Consider the following 18,616-nt stretch of genomic DNA (forward strand, 5'->3'; position numbering starts at 1 on the left):
GCTATATTAGTGTCACACAAATGGTCTTCTTTAACTTAGTTACTTTATATAATGACATCTTCATGCAGACTTCACATGAGCACTTTTCTTTTCCACAAGTAAATGTTTCCTGTGAAACCAGCCCCCTCACACACCAATCTGAAACACACCTCAGCGTTTTCTTCTGAAAGGTTCTGAATTGCTAAAAAGGTAGGCTTATTGCTAGTAGATTTAAAAAAAATTATATTTACTTACATCATAGTGTTACACCTGGTATCATATGCCATATATGCAAATCATTTTGACCTGTGAAGTTCAATGTGTAGAAAGTTCATTCTTAAACAAAGCTCTTTAGGGGGAAAAAAATTGTCAATCTCTTCATAAGATGTGTAGCAAACTGCTGCAGGTTGGAACACTCCAACAGGATCCATTTTGAATGACATGTTCTTCTGAGCATAAAATGTTCTACCAGAGCAACTTCAGGCATTCAAAATGCCTGTCCAATTGCCCTACAGTTCGATTGTGTCACTGCTGACACTCAGCGCGTCTATTTGTCTGCAGACGCTCATGAATTCAGCTTGCACAGCCTGTTCATCAGTTTGTGGGTGAGTGGGGTTCTCCTCAAACAGACTCTCTCTGGAGGATGAGCCAAGCATCATATACTGCTTCTGGGTAGGGTTCCCCAGCTGCACCCCTCTAGGCAGGCTGCTCTGACGCCCGGTACCAAAACTGCTATAGTAAGGCGCCTGACCTCCATGACTCCTTGGCCCTCCACACAGAGATTTGGAGTTGGAGCACTTCTGTGCTGCCCCACTCTGCTGTGAGGGGAAGGTCACCGAGGGCGCATCAACCTCTCCACACGAGGCAGTGCGGTAAAGAGCAGACTCGGACGAGGTCCCCCTGCAGGGCTGCCCGTCGGGGGGTCCGCGTGTGCTCAGAGACAGCCTGGAGGAGCCGAAGAGGCTGCAGCGGAACAGAGCCTCGTTGTTCAGAGCCTCGTCGATGCTGCGCCGCAGATCGATGGGAGACGGAGGCCGCAGGTCAGCCGTGGAGTCGCCAGCCAGGCTTGCCAGGGAGGGACTCCGGGAGACTGACCGGGCCTTCTTTGCTGCTCTGGGGGGTTGTGCGGAAGCCTGGCGTGGAGGGCTGCTAGGAAAGTGGAGGTCCAGGCCATCCGATTCGCTGAGCGGCATCTCCACCAGGGTGTATAGCGGCACGCTCTCGCTCTCATGATGCGCCATGCTATCGCACAGGCCCAGCTTCTCGCCAGGCCTCTTGGACCAGCCACTCGACAGGATAGGGGGCTTGGCTGTCACAGCACCCCCTGTGGATGACCTTTTGAGCAGCGAGCCACAGCAGCCAAGCTTGAAGGGAGCTACCCCACAGCACAGGAGAGGGTGTGTGACGACGAGCGCTAGGCTGAGACACACGCCTGCCTCGCACACTCTGCAGCTGAGCTGAAATCCCCACCACGGCCAAGGCGCTAGTCCGCCCGCGTGCACCATGGCGTAAACCCTGAGCCCGGCACATGCCAGCAGAAAGAGTGCAGAGAGCAGCCCCAGATCGGCTGCCCGCTCCCACATGCTGGCCTCAGCCAGCGGGTAGCGGCGTCCCCGGTGGCCTGGGTCCTCCGGGGAAGCCTCACTCAGCTGGTAGATGTGCCTGGCACAGGCGTAGGTACGGCAGTAGAGCAGCAGGTAGGTGGCGGCAAGCAGCGAGGAGAGCAGCGTGAAGGCCGACGCCGGCAGAAGAGCTGCGACGGGCAGGCCGGGGAACAGACGCAGCACAGCCACAGTGCCCGCCACCAGGGCGGTGTGCACCAGCACCAGGGCGGCCAGCAGGCCCGAGCAGCGGCGCAGGGTGCTGCGCAGGAGGAGCTGGGCGGGTGAGCGAGCGCTCAGCAGCAGCAGTAGTAGGCCGAAGGCGGCTGCCAGGCATGGGTAGGTGGCCTCGTGGAGCAGGCGTGCCCAGGCGGCCGGCAGGCGCCCCTGCTGCCCGTATGGGTCGTAGAAGAGCCAGAGGGCTCGGCTGGAGCCAGCCAGCAGCTGCAGAAGGTGCAGGAGCCCAAAGCGTGTGCAGTCGGAGGGCCAGCGCATGGGCAGGCAGAGCAGGCCGAGTGCCGACAGAGCTGCCACCAGTGAGAAGATGCAGGCCAGCCCATAGACCTGCAGCTCCCATGCCAGGCCCCACGTTGCCAGTGCCGCGTTCCAGTCGGACAGCAGAGGCACCAACATGGGTGGGGTCATGGCAGAGTGAGGTGGGGTCATGTGACCAGGAGAGGGCATCGGGGAAGCAGGAGACAGAGTGCTGAAAAGGTTGTTGTAAGGGTTGATTTTGAGGTCGTCAGAGGAGTTGCAGGCCCCTGTGGTATCCATGTTGCAATCCGGTTGAGAGGAAGATTCCATGAAGTCATTGTCATGTCCGTCATCAAGCACAGACAAGCCTGAAATATGCAATATATTAATTAGCATATTAATATTAGCACTTCACACTTTTTGTCAATAGCTATGAACTGTAACTTCTGTTTATTATCATATGTATCTAAGGTAGACATTTTAATCCAATGGAGTCTTCTTTTAAGAATGCACCGTACTCCTCATATATAGAAAAGTCTGTATATTATAGCCTAATGTTGAAATACAGGATGCAAAATAATCTAGAGTCTCATATTTAATATGGGTCTTTTGAACACAAATAGATACACACATATCAAAAACATACTTGAGTAGATGGGACTTTTGCCAAAACTACAGCCACCCTAGTTCCAGAATGCATATCATTATTAAAATAGGACTATTGACCTGAGAGGCACATACAACATGAACTGTGTTAATTAGCTGGTCCAGGGAGAGATGTGGAAGTAGGACTGTATTAAGTGGGTCACACACACACACACACACACACACACACTCAGAAAATAGAGAGTATTGACCTTGTTGCTGCTCTCATTTGTGTGGCTATTTAAAAAAGCTACAACTGGCACACTTGTAGCAGCTACATGGCTTAAATAATCAGAATAATTAGATGCATCGCAGTGTGGGTGTCCTATGTAAAGTGTTAATACTTAAATACTAGAAAACCTGATCAATCTGCCATACTTAATAAATGGTGCCTTGACAGAAAAAGTACAATGTAAGGAATGATCATCTAAATGATCAGCATTTATTATTGCTTATTGAACAGTAGGTACACTGTGCATCAGGTGTGTTGCCAATCATGATTCAGCAATATTCCCTAAGATAAATACAGTCTCCAGGGTCCCTCACCTCCCCATCCCTGTCTTCTTTGGGGCATCTGCCTAATTTTGACCTCACTAAGATACAGGAGAGCATGCTCTGTGAGCTAACCTTGATTAATGGTGCATGCTGTCATTACTGAGATCACTCTAGCTGTCTGCTCTCCACTAATGTTCCTTATACAGGGCATTGTCTCGATGCACTCTGTCTAAGCCAGACCTTGTTTTACTGGTGAGAGACTCTGATTTCATCAGTACAGGATAAAGGGAGCACAGGATCAGATATCTGTACCTAAACCACCGGCCAAGCTCAAGCCTAGTCTAATACGAAAATGCTTTCAAATGGAAAAAATTGCATCTGTGTCTGAGAAGCTGACTCAAAGTATCTAGAACGAAGTTCCTACAGATTTATGGCAAGTGGATGACATATCATCATGTCATTATTAAATCAGGACAGTAAACTAATCTGCTAAAAAACTACATTCTTTGAGCCATGTCATAATCATTTACTCTTGATGAGGTTTAACAGAAATAGAATTGAAGTGAGAGAAGAGAGTGTACAGTGCACAGGGTCGCAGGCAGCTGGACTTTTTTTACTCTCTCCCTCTATCGTGCTGTGGTGACAGACGACCCCACAAACGCCACTGGAATACTGAGCACGCACACTGCAGCAAGCAGGACACCAACTGGACAGCCCCTCGCCAGCTCCATGACATCTCATGGACAGGAAAGTGAAGATGGAAAGTTGGTGGAGACACAGCATGTCTCCTGTAGGAATGGAGGGCTTTTAGCAATAAGACTGCAGACAACACCAGGGATGGTGTAGCACCGAACTGACTGCTTGTAGAAGTGGGTGGCGTGTTTAATAAATACATCATATTAAGACTCTCACAGGAGCACAGAATCAACATCAATCGCTATATGAAACTGTAGCTATCAAATGTAATGAAGGTTATTTACCTTTGAGGGAATCACTCACAACCATTTCATGAAGTGGCTTTTTTGTAAAATCCTCTACCTGCGTACCATTGTACCATTGATCTGCTTGTCTCTGTCCCAGACCTGCACCGCCTGAAAGCTCTCCTGTATCCAGTCTATGTGAAATGACTTCAGACTGCCTTAGCCCCCACTCAGCACTGACTCTGGTTTCTACTCTTTCTTGGTCGGGAGATTTTTGTGCTGTGCGGGAGTGGATGAACTTTGGGGAATCGGCAGGCTCAAGAGCTTGGAATGTTTTGTTCCAGGTCTGGGCAGCTGACTGAGGAGATGCAGCCAATCTTAGCTCTGCCAATACGGCAGTTTCAGAAGAACGACCTTTACGTCCTGAAGAGGTAACAGAACGCTCTGTTACAGGATTCTGCTCGTCGCCCTGAGTAGCTGACCAAGAGTTTTGTCTCTTGGTTGGAATATCAGTCAAAATGCCAGTTTTGTTGGTTTTAAAGGAATTTGTATTCTCAGCCCATGTTGCACTTGAAGCTGACCGTGACGACTTCTTGTTCCGTCTACTTTGGAAATTTGCTTTTGTGAAGGCAGCAACTCCCAGATCTTCCAGTGCTGTGCTGTTCTTCTCAGAGTTCATGATGAGCTCTGAAAAAAGGGAGATGGTCATTGATGGAGTAATGGTGTCAATCTTGGCTCTAGATGTATGTTTGGTCCATAGTGAGCTGCTAGCAGGCTGGATATGGTTTGTGGGATCTACAACTCGGTTTGTAAGAGTCCAGACCTGGCTTCCTCCATCTCTATTCAGGGACACGGTGTGTAGGCTGCTGAAAAATGTGAGACTAAAAGCCAGTAAAAATGGTCCACTGTAATGGACCATGCTTGCAACCTTTTTCAAGAAATCACTGCTCAAACATGTGCCTGGTTTCCTCCATCTCAGGCCTCCAGACTCCTCTGCTACTGAACCTGTAAAACAAGTCAAGTAAAAAGAGTTGTTCTTTAGTTGCCTCTCTGTTGTAGTCAGCACACAGGCAGGCAGGGTCCAGGCAGGGTCCAGGCAGGGTCCTGTCAGACTGTTATCTTTTAACTTGAGCCAGTTCTTAGCTGCATTTTGGTGTGGTAAAGCTTTTAGTTCCAGGGCTCTGAATGCCTGGATTACTGCTGAAGCACTAACCTCCCAGCCAGTTAGCTCTCATCAATCTTACTCTAAGAGTATTGATCAGACATATGACCTAGGTTTCCCCCTCATATCAGTCGAGAGAGAGAGAGAGAGAGAGAGAAAGAGAGAGCGAGAGAGATGAATTTAACAATTTAATATTAAAAATAGATAAGATAAAAAAAGATTAAAAAAAAGATATACCCATAGCAAGCACTACCATCCATTATAATGCCTCCAGGACTGTGGATCTGAAGTCTGCATTAAGACCTCTGCAGTAGGACCTTCAACTGCCTCGCTCCCCTATCAAGTCTTCCTTGCCCTCCTTGTTCCTCTTCTGGTTCCTCTTTCTGAATTTCCCTCTCCATCTGACCACACGGTGCACTAGTATCCCTCACCAGCTGCATTCAGTGACATACATTCCCAAATAGCAGCAGTTTAAAGATGTGCACGCACACATACGCACACAAACATACACACACACACACACGCACACAAACATACACACACACACACACGCACACAAACATACACACGCACACACACGCACACAAACATACACACACACGCGCACACGCGCACACACACACGCCTACGCATGCATGTAGGTTAAGCTAAAAGAAAGGGGCTCACCCCAGCAAGCATGAAGGCAGAGATGAAAATAGGAGTAATCCCTCTGCTGCTGCTCTGCAGCTGTAAAGCGCTGTCTGTGCCTGTTCCTGCGCATGTGTGTGTGAGTTTTAGTGCTCTCGCTCTTACTCTGTCACACACACCCCCTCACACCCATGCACCATCTCTGTCTCAGTGCCTCATAAAGACACACTGGCTGACACTCCCCCTCTCTGCTTGCCCAAAGCTCTTACACTTTTTAATCTGAGCTCTGCCATCACTGACAGTGTTCATCTGAGCTCTTCTCCCTCTGTCTCTTTGCCAGGACAGTATTAGCTCATCTAAGTGTTTGACTTTCCTGATCTTACCTCAGTGAACAAACTGCATAATAACAAGACAGGAACAATACCTAACACAGCACAGAGAAGCACATTTGCAAGAGGAGAATACATTTTCTTTCCACATATTTGACACTAGATTAGTTTTAATGTCATTCATTGAGTGAATAAGTGTCAATAAATATTTATTATGTCTGAAATTAAATGTGACGATTACTAATTGGTTTGACCTTTAGGAGTCTTGGGCTATTTTGGCTATTTTTTATAATTCTGATTTTGCCTTTATATTCAAGTTTCAAGTTTGGTTTATTTGTCACATACATAGTCATACACAGTATACTCGCAGTGAAATGGTTGAGTGGTCCCAGTTGTCCCAGTTGTCCGAAAACCTATATTTTACTTAAAATTAGCATTTTAATGAGTCATGTGACATGATTATGTGACATGCTCTGTCCAAACTGAGGAAAAAGAAAACAGGGGTGCATAGCGAAATATATATTCTATATATATACAAAAATATATTACAGTGTATGTACAATATATGTATATTATGTTTATATACACAATGTACAATGTATATATGGATATTTAAATATGTATGTACACAATGTACAGAATGTACAGTCCCATCTTGCAATTGACATATTTACAGTTATGTTACATGGTGGTAATTGAACATATTACAGTTATGTTTCATGGTGGTGGTGGTCCCCACAGTTTATCAGTTTCCCTGATTCAGGGCCCGAAAGGCCTGTGGGAAGAAGCTCCTCTTCAGTCTCTCTGTCTTGGTCTTCAGGGAGCGAAGGTGCTTCCCTGACCTCAACAGAAAGAAGAGTCTATTGTTGGAATGGGTGGGGTCCTTCACAATCCTCCTGGCCTTGGTCTGGCACTGCTTGTCGTAGATGGTCTGCAGGTCAGAAAGTTCCGTACGAGTGATGCGCTCAGCTGAACGCACCACCCTTTCGAGTGCTTGTCTGTCCTGCTTGGTGCTGTTCCCAAACCAGACTGTGATGTTCCCCGTGAAGATGCTCTCGATAGTGCAGGTGTAGAAGTTCCGCAGTACCTTGGAGGGCAGTCTGAAGTCTCTTAGGCGTCTGAGGTGGTAAAGACGCTAACGAGCCTTCTTTGCCAGGGAGTTGGTATGGCGGGACCAGGACAGGTCCTGCGAGATGTGAACACCAAGGTACTTGAAACTATCTACTCTCTCCACCGTGGTTCCACTGATCCTCAAAGGTTAGTAGTGCTGCTCCTGCTTCTTGCTGCAATCCACGATCAGCTCCTTTGTCTTGCTGACGTTTAGGAGGAGATTATTTTATATACCACCTTAAATAATGTTTACAATGCTAATGTTTGGTATCTTTTTCAACATTACCTATATAAGCTTGTGCATACAGGTTATTTTTCACTTTGATATACTGTATCAACATATTGGACCCAAAAAAACACACAAAATTGTATTTGAACAAACATAGTCAATTAAGCATTTTAAAGACTGAAAATGAAAATGAAAACACGGGTTGCAAATGTGAATGTATAAGTGTAAAATTTAAATAAAATCAGTGATCTGTGACTCCAGAAGGTATTAAAGCATTAAAGGTATTAAAGCAGTTATTTTCAACCCATGACTCAAAACTCTACCCATGGCTCCCAACACAACTCTTCCCATGACCCACCTGTATTTTCATCCAGAAGTGGGTAGAGCAGCCAGAGACATTTTCAGCTAAATGTACTTCAGTTAATCACATAAGCAGAAGAAGTAGTAGTCTATAAAATCACAACACAATAGGTGTAAAGATTTCAGGAGTTGCCTATGGAGTTGGAGTTTGTTAGGTTATATTACTATTTTTTTGTGACTTTTGGTCTAAGAGTAAATAATAAAGTTTGAAGGTGAGGGACATCAGTAACAGCAAACCCTTGTGTTATCACCAGTGTGTAAAAGAAGATCCCTTCGCTCAATAATAAACTATAAAGAAAAGTATTATGTTTGGAAAATGACCAGAAAAGTATAAATCCATCAGAACTTAATTGAGGGTCACAGCTGCGAGTGCTCTGATTACCACCGGAACCACTGTTGCCTTCACCCTCCACATCTTTTCCAGCTCTTCTTTCAGCCCTGGGTATTTCTCAAGCTTCTCGTGTTCCTTGTTCCTGATGTTGCTATCTCTTGGGATTGCTACATTTGTCACTACAGCCTCTTCTGCCATTTGTCCATCACTATTACGTCTGGTTGGTTATCCATTAACATTTTGTCAGTCCGTATCTGGAAGTCCCACAGGATTTTAAGATTGGTCATTCTCACTTCACCTTTAGGGGTGTAGCTCATTTTGACTTTGGACTTTGAGCCCATTCTCGGCACAAATGTTCATTTATATAATGCCTGCCACTTCATTATGCTATTCCATGTACACTGTGCCTGCTAGCATCTTGCATTCCGGTGTTCTGTGCTGGATTGGCTCAGGGGCATCTTTGCACAGTCTGCAACTAGTGTAGTAGATTCCCAGATTTCTGCTCTTTGAGGTATTCACTAAGCACTTCTTCACTTGCGGACATCTTCCTAGTGTACTCCTAGATCTTGGTTGTTTCATCCTGGACAGTAGCTCTGATGTTCACTAGTCCTTAGCCCCCCTTTTTCCACTTAGTGTAGCTCAGTGGGCTGACTTCAGTATAGGAGACTAGAGGTTTGAGGGCTGCCCACGGTGACTCTCCAGTGTGGTCCCTTAGGCAAGGTCCTATATACTACCTGCCTACCTCAGTAATAATGAGAGCCAGAAATGATATTGGCTCGGACGTCGCCTGAGTCAACAAGGTCCAAGGTAATCTGAAGAAAAGTGGTCTACTGGAACAAATACAAGACACTTATGGACAAGAGTTGAGTGTTTGTGTGTAGAAAAGTAATATTTATAAATGTGTGTATATATGTATTATTTCAAACTTATTTTCAGTCCATCATTAGCTGATATATCATACTTTATTATGTTTAACTGTTGCTGAAACTTATCCAATCATTAATAATTGTATTTTGTAAATATTATATGTATTCATGTGGATTTGATGAAAGTGTCTGTGAGCACAGGAAAGTAGCAGCTGAGGCAGAACTAAAAGAGGGTTTGATTTAGAACAATGAGGGGCTGGTTGAACATATGACATCAATGTCCACATTCACGTTAACGCCCCCCCCCCCCCCCCCGTAAAAGTAAAAGTACAGTTTACAAATTATTCGGTACAAATTATTAAAACAAGGGTACAGTTCATAAAACGAGAAATTTCTATACCATGGGTACAGATTTTCCTCCAAATATTTCTCTAAGCCCTGGCGGGTTCCGTATAAAAGAGATTAATTGTAAATACCTCAAAAATTAAGCATTGTGATTCTAGCAACACTTAACACTTAATTCAACAATAGTGAATCAAAATCTGTCAAAATAAAAGTCATGTAACGTACATTTTAAAAGCGAAAACAGACTAAAAACAAACAATAAGAAGAAATAACATTTTAATGAAGATTTAATCCATTTAAAAATTCAGTACAAAATTAAATATTGACCAAAAATTCATCCATAAACAGAAAGAAGGAATTTTATAAACTAAAACGTCTAGTGACTAAAATTCAATCTAATCTGATTTCAGGCTATACACAACAAATGACAGAAATGCCCTGTTTTTGACTCATTGCTTAGTAGATGTGCTCCCAATTGTACAAAGACCTATATTTTACTTCAAAATTGCATTTTTCTTAAAGAGTCATGTATCCTGACAATGACACAATAAATTGTAGCACAAAATTGTATGTCCCAGCCACACTAGTTTAATTATGGGTATACCCCCAAAATTACAGAAATGTCCTGTTTTTGACTTATCACCTGTTATTAAATGTGGTCCCAGTTGTCCGAAAACCTATATTTTACTTAAAATTAGCATTTCAATGAGTCATGTCACATGATTATGACAGTATCAGTAAAGTACCAGCGGAAAACTATTTCCCAGCCACAGTAATTTGCCTACAGGCTAAACACCCTACATAACAGAAACCTTTTTGAAAAATGTAACCATGTTGGCTATGATGATGTTTCAGTGTCTCAGCCTGTTTTAAAACAAACAAACAATATTTAAGCATTTTATTTCTTGTTTTTTAAATTATGTAGATAATAACATCCCACTGCAAAACCTCATGTCCCATAGTAAAGCATCTATATGTTTTATTAGTGTATCATATAGTGAACTCATAATTGCTTGCTATTCAGCATTAGATTATCTAATATATTCCATAAGCAAAATACCATGAATGAGGACTTTACCTTTAGTTAACTAGCTGGGAAAATAGCAGTCTAACATGCCTTGTCTTGCTTAAAATTCAGGACGTCGATTTTTCCCTTTTTCTTCTTTTTTGTGCAACACAACTACTGGTTTTCCGTGCTGACTTTTATTTTGACGGAAAAGTCACTTGACCGTCCAGTGCCTGTTGCTCATTCCACGGAGCTAAAAATGCCGTGTTTACAATGTTATGGTTTCCACTGAACTGATTTTATTTTATTTTATTTTTTCGGTAATTGCTTTAGCGGTTAAAATGTTTGCTGACACATGACGCTTTAATATTTAATTTTACCGACAGTATCGACAAACATGTTTAAGCCCAAAAGCAACTTTGAATGGAAACGTATTTTGTTTTGTAGCAAGAAATGCCGAAGAAGCCAACTTTAGAAGCAGTTAGAATCCCTCATCTAACACTAAAGGGGAAACAAGCTCCAGCCTTGGTTATCTAGACAACAAATGTGTGCCTGCTTTATTTGGTAATATGTATATAATTAGTGATATATTGGTTTAAAATAATAAAGTGAAACTGAAGACTGTTACTTTGAAGATTAATTTTCCTGATTTATTTCCTTCCATCTGGTGTTTTGCCTCGGCATACGGTATCTGTAGCTATTATAGAGTTTCCTTGTCTTGCAATGGGTGTGGGAGAAACTCTTCTCTTCTATACTTTTCACTGCAACTGGCAACTCTGCGTTTTCTGGCTCTGCGTAGTGTTTATTACTGTACTGTTTATCGGGGTTTGTCCGCAATTGTTCTCAAGACCAAGGACATCAGATATCTCCAGACGTAAAGCATATATGTTTAGATCTTCTCTGTTTTTGCGAAGGTAAAGTTATGTTGCGTTATGAATTAGCCCTAAAGTGTTGCTATGCTTTGAATGGCTTATACACATAAGGTAGCTGTCGGTTTTGTACATAACCAGACGGAAACGTTGCTAATTCGTTAGCTCGTTTCATTATTGCCCGTTCAGGCCATGTTGCTAATCAGTTAACCTAGCTATGCTAACGGTAGCTATTTAATCTCTATAGAGAAGATAGCTTGTTAGGTGGGGCAGACGCATATAGGTTATCTAGCTATGTATTTAACTTAGACCTCACTAGGAGCAACGGGAAAGAACAGTGCTTGTGATTTTTTACGTGTGTTTGTAAATGTCATCCGTTTTAGATTGAGATTACCTGTAAATATTTAGAGCATCTTCGTGAATTTTCATCACTAGACTAAGGACGTTTTGCTGGCTAAAAGGTCTACGTATTTTTGGTAGGCTAAAGCTAGCTTGTTATCCTAAAAAGTTAGCAAGCTAACTATCGATCTAGGTAGCTAGCTACTAATATTGATTTTGCTATGTTAACACGTTGCATGCAGCCGAGTTATAACTAGGTTGATAGTTGCATTTGCGCCGTAAGCGAAGTGAAATCACTTTCCAAATATAACCTACTGTTGGTTTTTCACCTTGATGCTTGAGAGTTAAAAGCGTTGACATGCAAGATAGATAATTACTTATTATGTAGTAACAATTATTACTTCAGGCATCATTTTGCATTCAGTCAATTTATCCTTATTTTTGTGTTTGAACACTTGCGTTTAGGCAGTTGGCTTTTGTGCGCTGTGGGGAGGACATATTTCTTGATCTAAACTCTTTACCCATACAACGATAAGCGTGCGCACAATGCGTGTAAATGTGAATTTAAAGCTGAATATAAATCCAGAAAAATAACACGAAATTTAGATTTTCATTTTGCATTGCGAAGTATTATAGAAACATGACATGACGATACTTAAAGTGTGATTGTGAAGGAAAAGCCTTGTATGAATACTGGTATGCATTTATCAGGCGTCTCAGAATAGCTCCCATTGAATTCGGCTGAAAGGTTTACTAACCTTTACCTCAAAGTAGGACATAATTAGTTATGAAGTTTCTTACATGTACTATAAACATGGGACAGAGGTGCTCTTTAATGATGAAGCAACATTACTGGTGATTGATGTTTAAGTTTTTTATTTATTTATTTATTTTATTGTCACATCAAGGCTTTTATCAGTTGATGTTTTGCAATATAACATTATTGGATTTCTGTCCTCATCATGCAGTCTTACACTCTTCCTTGTTGGAGTGATTAGGTGCAGAATAGTTTCTCTTGCTGCATGTCTGTTTTTGAACATTTTTGTTTTTCAGATATGCTTATTGCCTGCTTTCTGACAGAATTTAGTCTGTTCATTCTGTTTTTACCTTGCTTATTATCTTTGCTTATTATCTTCTGTTTACACACCTGAACCCTGGACACAAAAAACTGAGGCAGTAAACTTTTTGAAAACCAAAATTTGTGTGAGTCTCAACCTTTGGCCTGTATGCCGGCTTCCTGGTTAACTTGGTCTTCAACAGCACTTATCCTTCACCTTCTCTTTCTCTCCTGTGCCCCTTGCGGTGCTTTCATGGATAATATGTATTAGCTGATTGTAGAACTAAGCTCTCCCGTTCTGTCTGGCAGTGCTTAGGTTTCACTTGCACACCCCCGTTCACCTACTGACAGAGCTTGTCACTCACTACCTCATTATTAGCACAAAGGTCACACTTTTTTAAGGTCATATTTTTCCTTACCTTTGTACAGCGTGTACAACATGCAATACTGATAGCAGCGGTAGCATACAGAGCATAGTGCTTATTTTATTAATGTGTGCAGGGTCCTTGCTACAATAGCAATACATCTAGAAATGCCCTCAGAAAAAGCAGGGATCTGGCAGGCCTTCTAACCACCTGTATTCCAGTTTTAAGTGGAATATGAATAAATTATGTAATCTTTTAAATCTGGAAAATGTATCCAGTGTTAACACTTTCATGTCAAGCTCAGACAGCCCTGAGGCCTAACTCTAGAAGCTAGAGTAACTCTAAAGGCTTTTCTCAGTATCTCATTTATTTTTAGTTAATGTTAAATATGTCTCTGGAGAGATCAAGAAAGGAGGTAGAGTAGATGTTCTTTTAAAAATATACATTCCAGTGCACACCCATAACATTGTAATTTCTCCAGCAGATTTTAGTTTCTTTATTCTGTACTCAAAGGTAGGCCAGAAATGTTACTGCTGTCTGCTTAAAGGCCCCATAATACTCTGAAAATGTCATTAATGATTTTACAGAACTGCTGTCAGCCACTATCAGTGAATAAAGCTGTTTTGTCATAACTGGTAAGTTCAGTATGCACACAAATATGCCAAAGGACAATACATATACATTTTAGGCAATTAGCAGATGGTCTTATCCAGGGCAACATATAAAAGTGGTTTGTCATGTACACTTAGGATGTATCCTAGCCAGTACAGTACATTAAGAGTCAAAGATAGCATGGATCTAGAATAGTAATAAATGCAGGAATCAATGCTGAAGCTAAGAAGAAATGCAAAATGAGCATAAGTGCTATATCAAACTATGACAACTACAATGCCACACTAAGTGCTAGAAGTGATATATAATAGTAGTACAAAATTTGGGGTAATTTGAATACTCCACAAATAGGTGATTCTTCAAATGAGTCTGCTGGTTAGGCAGTAAGTGGAAGTTCATTCCACCATCTGGGAGTCAGATTACAGTCAAAGTCCTTAATGCTGCATTTGACTTGACTATGCTATCAAACAGCTAATAATGTGTTGGTAATATTAGACAAGCCTGGTCTATATACGGCATTATAACATCAGTAGCAGAGAAAACATAAGGCATTTTTGCTCTAATAACACACTTCTTTTTGAAAACAGCACGGCAAAGAAACAAGGAAATATGGAAGGGTAATTAACTAAAACAGCACAAACACCAACTAAATTTCCATGCGCATAACTATGCTAATAAACTACAAAATACACACAACTTCACAGAATAGGGAAATAACATTTTCAACATTAAATGTAACTAATTTACACGTTGTGCGGAGGCACAAGGCACCCTGGGATACCTAGCTGTGCCCTCCCTGTCCTCTTTCTTTCCCACAGGCGAGTGGTGGACTCCACAGTGTACTGTGTGCAGGGTACAGCAGTTGTATTGACAGTGAAACCTAACGAGACTAACCTTAAATCTTCATAGATTTAAAATTGATTTATGATTTCTTGCATGATAGTATTTATAATAAAAAAGCTGCCAATACATTTCATATTCTTGAACAGGTTCTCAGTGCTATGGATTAGTGAGATTCTAATGTTTATTTTTATCTTGTTAAATGTATATTTTATTTACTAATGTTACGGAAAAATGGGGGTGAGGGGTGGGGGGTGTTTGTGGGGGTGTGAGAGGTCCCCCCCACACACACATGAGAAAGGAGACTGGGTGTTAGTTCAGAGTTCGTTTGGCTGTGATTGAAACTTTGTTTGACCTTATTTTTCCTCATTTTTGGACTTTGTCTTTGGCTTCACCCCTCCTGCTTCAGTAGCTGTGTATATATACATATATGTAGATTGTGTAAAGAGTGTGAATATGGTTTGTTAGGTATTTTGGTGTTGGATACTGGTGGTAGGGAGTGTCTGCCATTTTTGTGGGGTGGCCTTTGTCTCTGTTTATGTATCAGGGAGTTAGGAAAGTCTGTTGTATGTTTCTTGTGTTATTAGGATTAATTAGTGTGTAGTTTTATTTCAGTAGTGTGGGTTTTGGTTATTATTTTGGCCTGGGTCACTCCTAAATGAATTGCACCAGTAAGATTATTTGTAAATGATAACCTCTGTACAATACACACAAAAAGCTCTTCCATTTGTGCTTCTGTTTTGTTTTGTTTATGTTCATTTTTTTCACAACTTCTATTACGTTAGCCGGTTGCACTTCTTCCTTTTCCATGTTACGGCCTCACAGCCTAGATTATTTGTTTGTTTGCTTTTTATACTTCTCTCCTTCTGATGCCCCTGTACTGTTCTCTGTAATTTGTGACATTAAAAAATAAGATAAATTTGAGGAGGGAAAAACATTTGTATTGACAATGCATGGCGATGTGTACATTTGAAAAGAATAAAAACATGCTTTAGAATTCCCAATTGAAAAGATATTTCCAAACAAGCAACTTTATATCCATGTCATTACCCTCTGCTACTGTTACCATTGTGAACAACCCCAAACTCAGTTTTCTGAAAATTATTGCAATGAATAAAGCCATCATCAAATTTATCTATCTATCTATCTATCTATCTATCTATCTATCTATCTATCTATCTATCTATCTATCTATCTATCTATCTATCTATCTATCTATCTATCTATCTATCTATCTATCTATCTATCTATCTATCTATCTATCTATCAACTTGACATGAATCACTGTTTAACTTGGCAGGTTCACATTGTGAAACCTTATCTAGCACAAGGTAGGTTTGTAGTACACAAAACAAATGGACATGTTGGCTCATACTCAGTGTAGCCCCAGGTTAAATGGATAGAACAGTGGCTTCTATATATGTTTTTGCAATAACAACTTTTTTGTTTTAATAAAATTTTCAGAACAGTCCTCTGTGGAATGATTACTGCAAAGTAGAATTTTCTCTGGAGGTTTGGCTGGGACAGTCTGATTTTTACAAATAAACCACCCATTTCTATATGATTTCCAAATATGTGGGAGATGCATGAAGGCTCACGTTTTATACTTTTGCAACTTTAAGTGCATACAGAACATCTCTGATATTGTTTTGAAAGTATAAAAAAACCCCCCACCAAAATACCTAACAAACCATATTTACACTCTTTACACAATCTACATATACGTATATATACACAGCTACCGAAGCAGGAGGGGTGAAGCCAAAGACGAAGTCCAAAAATGAGGATACAGATTCAGACAGCCGATTTATGATTTATGATACAGATTCAGACTGCAGTTGCAAAGCCAAAATGCTTAGTCTTGGTGCTGATGGCTTATTTCTCACCTGATTTGTCGTTTAGCATATAAAAAAACACCACATGGATGTCTTTTAAAATTGCATTTCTTAGTCTTTTAATTACATGTTCCTACTTAATTTATCTTATCTTATTTTGACTTTCTCTGTCTTTGTAATGTATTTCCCCCTGTTTGGTTCATACATACTGGCTGTGTATTGTAGCTGATGTATCAACTTGTACTCTAACAGACTGCTTGAGCAAATCTTTAACCAATCACCTAAAAAAGGTGACTTGTCAAATTCCATTTTTAGAGGTTTAAGTGACCTAAACCATTGCACAGGCTGTACATGTGAGAGATGCCTCATGCACTGCCTAGTAGAAATATCTTTCTGTGTAATGGTTGGTCCAAAGTCCCTTCTAGTTGATGCAAGAGACTGATGGACAGAAGAAATACTTATGTCATATCTGTTGGATGGAGGAAACAGCAGTTGCTAAAGAGTTAAAAATTCTCAGCGAGAATTGTGTACTTTCCCACACCTTTGTTAGCTAGCATATTCTGTTTTACTAATAAGTCTGTATCTTTACAGGTCCCCTCTTGGAATGCTTTCCACAGAGGTTTCTCTGAGTGGGGTAACTACACAAAAGATCAGCAAAGGTATCACCTTCTATGAGAATGAGTGTACGGTGCCGCCTTCATCCACTGGCCGACTCAGACCCCTGCTGCTGCTGCTGCCCTGGCTGGGCTCCCAACCAAAGGCTCAGGCCAAATACTGTGAGATCTACCTTAGAACAGGCTTCAACGTGCTCGTGGTAGAGAGTAATTTGAGCATGTTCCTATGGCCTCGATGGGGGTTTCAGAACAGCAGCAGGGTGCTGGAGCTCCTCAAGAGCGAGCGCTTCTCACAGCAACCCCTGCTTATCCATGCCATTTCCATCGGGGGATACACTTTTGCCCAGATGCTTGTTCAGATGTCCAGAAATGCTGAGCACTACCAGGACCTGACCAGTAGGATCCAGGGACAGATCTATGACAGCCTGGTCATAGGCTCACTGGAACACATGATTACAGGTAAGAAATGAGACAACATGGCTTACTTATTCAGTGCTGTTTTATTTTTTCCAGTGCAACTTTTGCAGATGTTTAGGTTATATGCATCAAATTGCAATAGCAATAAAGTCAGTAATGTTGTGGTTGAGTTGTTGAGAATGTGGGTGTGTCTGGATTATTTACAGCCATTTATCTTCTGATGATTTTTCTGTGCTTTTGTTGCACTCCAGGTATAAGCAGATATGTGTCCCCTCTTTTGGAGAGCCTAGTGAAGCATGCTAGCCTCCTATATTTCCAGGTCTTCAAACACCAAACAGTGGATTACTTCAACCACAGCATTGATGTGTTCCGAAACACTCCAGTGACAGCTCCTGCACTTTTCTACTACTCTGACAGTGATGCACTGTGTGATCCAAAGGTTATGCAGGAACTGCTGGAGTACTGGAAGAAGAGGGGCATTACAGTGATGAGCAAGAATTGGACAGAGTCTGTTCATGCCGGACATCTGCGTGCTCATCCTCAAGAGTACCTGTCTCTCCTGGAACACTTCCTGTGCTCTGTGAAGATGACTCCTTTCAAGGCTAAAATGTGATGGACATTTAAATTGACATGTGAAGTCCTTCTTGTCTAAAATGTATTTAATCCAGCAAAATATTTTACTTTTACTTTTAGATTTTACTTTTAAAATAATTTAAAAATTCCAATATCTAATATTTATCATGGTGTCTTCTGTAATTGTAGCCTACTGAATTTATATTTTGCAGATTTTTCTCTTCTGCTGATGCTATAATGCTGTATAAAAACAGTTTTTGACATTTTGTAATTCAGTTCTAATTTTGATTTACAACTGTTTAAGATGACATCCAATAAATAGAAAAAATATATATATAAAAAATATTTATATATATTTATATATATATATATATATATATATTTATTTATTTATTTATATATATATATATATATATATTTATATATATATATATATATATATATATATATATATTTATATATATATATTTATATATATTTATATATATATATATATATATATATATATATATATTTATATATATATATTTATATATTTTTATATATATATATATATATATATATATATATATATATATATTTATATATATATATTTATATATATTTATATATATAT

The 18,616-nt window shown here is 40.8% G+C and overlaps 2 protein-coding genes across 4 annotated transcripts; one reads left to right on the forward strand and one right to left on the reverse strand.

The window, feature by feature from the left end:
* Window positions 1–209: 209 nt before the first annotated feature.
* On the reverse strand, window positions 210–6,049 carry prrt4a (proline rich transmembrane protein 4a). 2 transcript variants are annotated; one of them, XM_027009673.3, is made up of 4 exons: window positions 5,943–6,049; window positions 5,514–5,710; window positions 4,175–5,119; window positions 210–2,422 (listed from the first exon to the last, which is right to left on the reverse strand). In XM_027009673.3, the coding sequence occupies exons 2-4, from the start codon at window positions 5,530–5,532 to the stop codon at window positions 489–491; spliced, it is 2,898 nt and encodes a 965-aa protein (XP_026865474.2). In that variant the 5' UTR covers window positions 5,533–5,710; window positions 5,943–6,049; the 3' UTR covers window positions 210–488. The 2 variants fall into 2 exon arrangements, with proteins under 2 accessions (XP_026865474.2, XP_026865475.2); XM_027009674.3 differs by lacking the exon at window positions 5,514–5,710 and having other exon boundaries at window positions 5,943–6,023.
* Window positions 6,050–10,709: 4,660 nt separating this feature from the next.
* Window positions 10,710–18,159, forward strand: si:dkey-5i3.5 (transmembrane protein 53). 2 transcript variants are annotated; one of them, XM_081716496.1, is made up of 4 exons: window positions 10,710–11,393; window positions 13,697–13,744; window positions 16,988–17,469; window positions 17,679–18,159. In XM_081716496.1, exons 3-4 carry the CDS (start codon window positions 17,001–17,003, stop codon window positions 18,038–18,040), a joined length of 831 nt encoding a protein of 276 aa, XP_081572622.1. In that variant the 5' UTR covers window positions 10,710–11,393; window positions 13,697–13,744; window positions 16,988–17,000; the 3' UTR covers window positions 18,041–18,159. The 2 variants fall into 2 exon arrangements, with proteins under 2 accessions (XP_081572622.1, XP_026865461.3); XM_027009660.3 differs by lacking the exon at window positions 13,697–13,744.
* Window positions 18,160–18,616: the final 457 nt, after the last annotated feature.

This window comes from Electrophorus electricus, chromosome 6, assembly GCF_041902795.1.
Source record: "Electrophorus electricus isolate QZ-2024a chromosome 6, ASM4190279v1, whole genome shotgun sequence".
NCBI lineage: Eukaryota > Metazoa > Chordata > Actinopteri > Gymnotiformes > Gymnotidae > Electrophorus > Electrophorus electricus.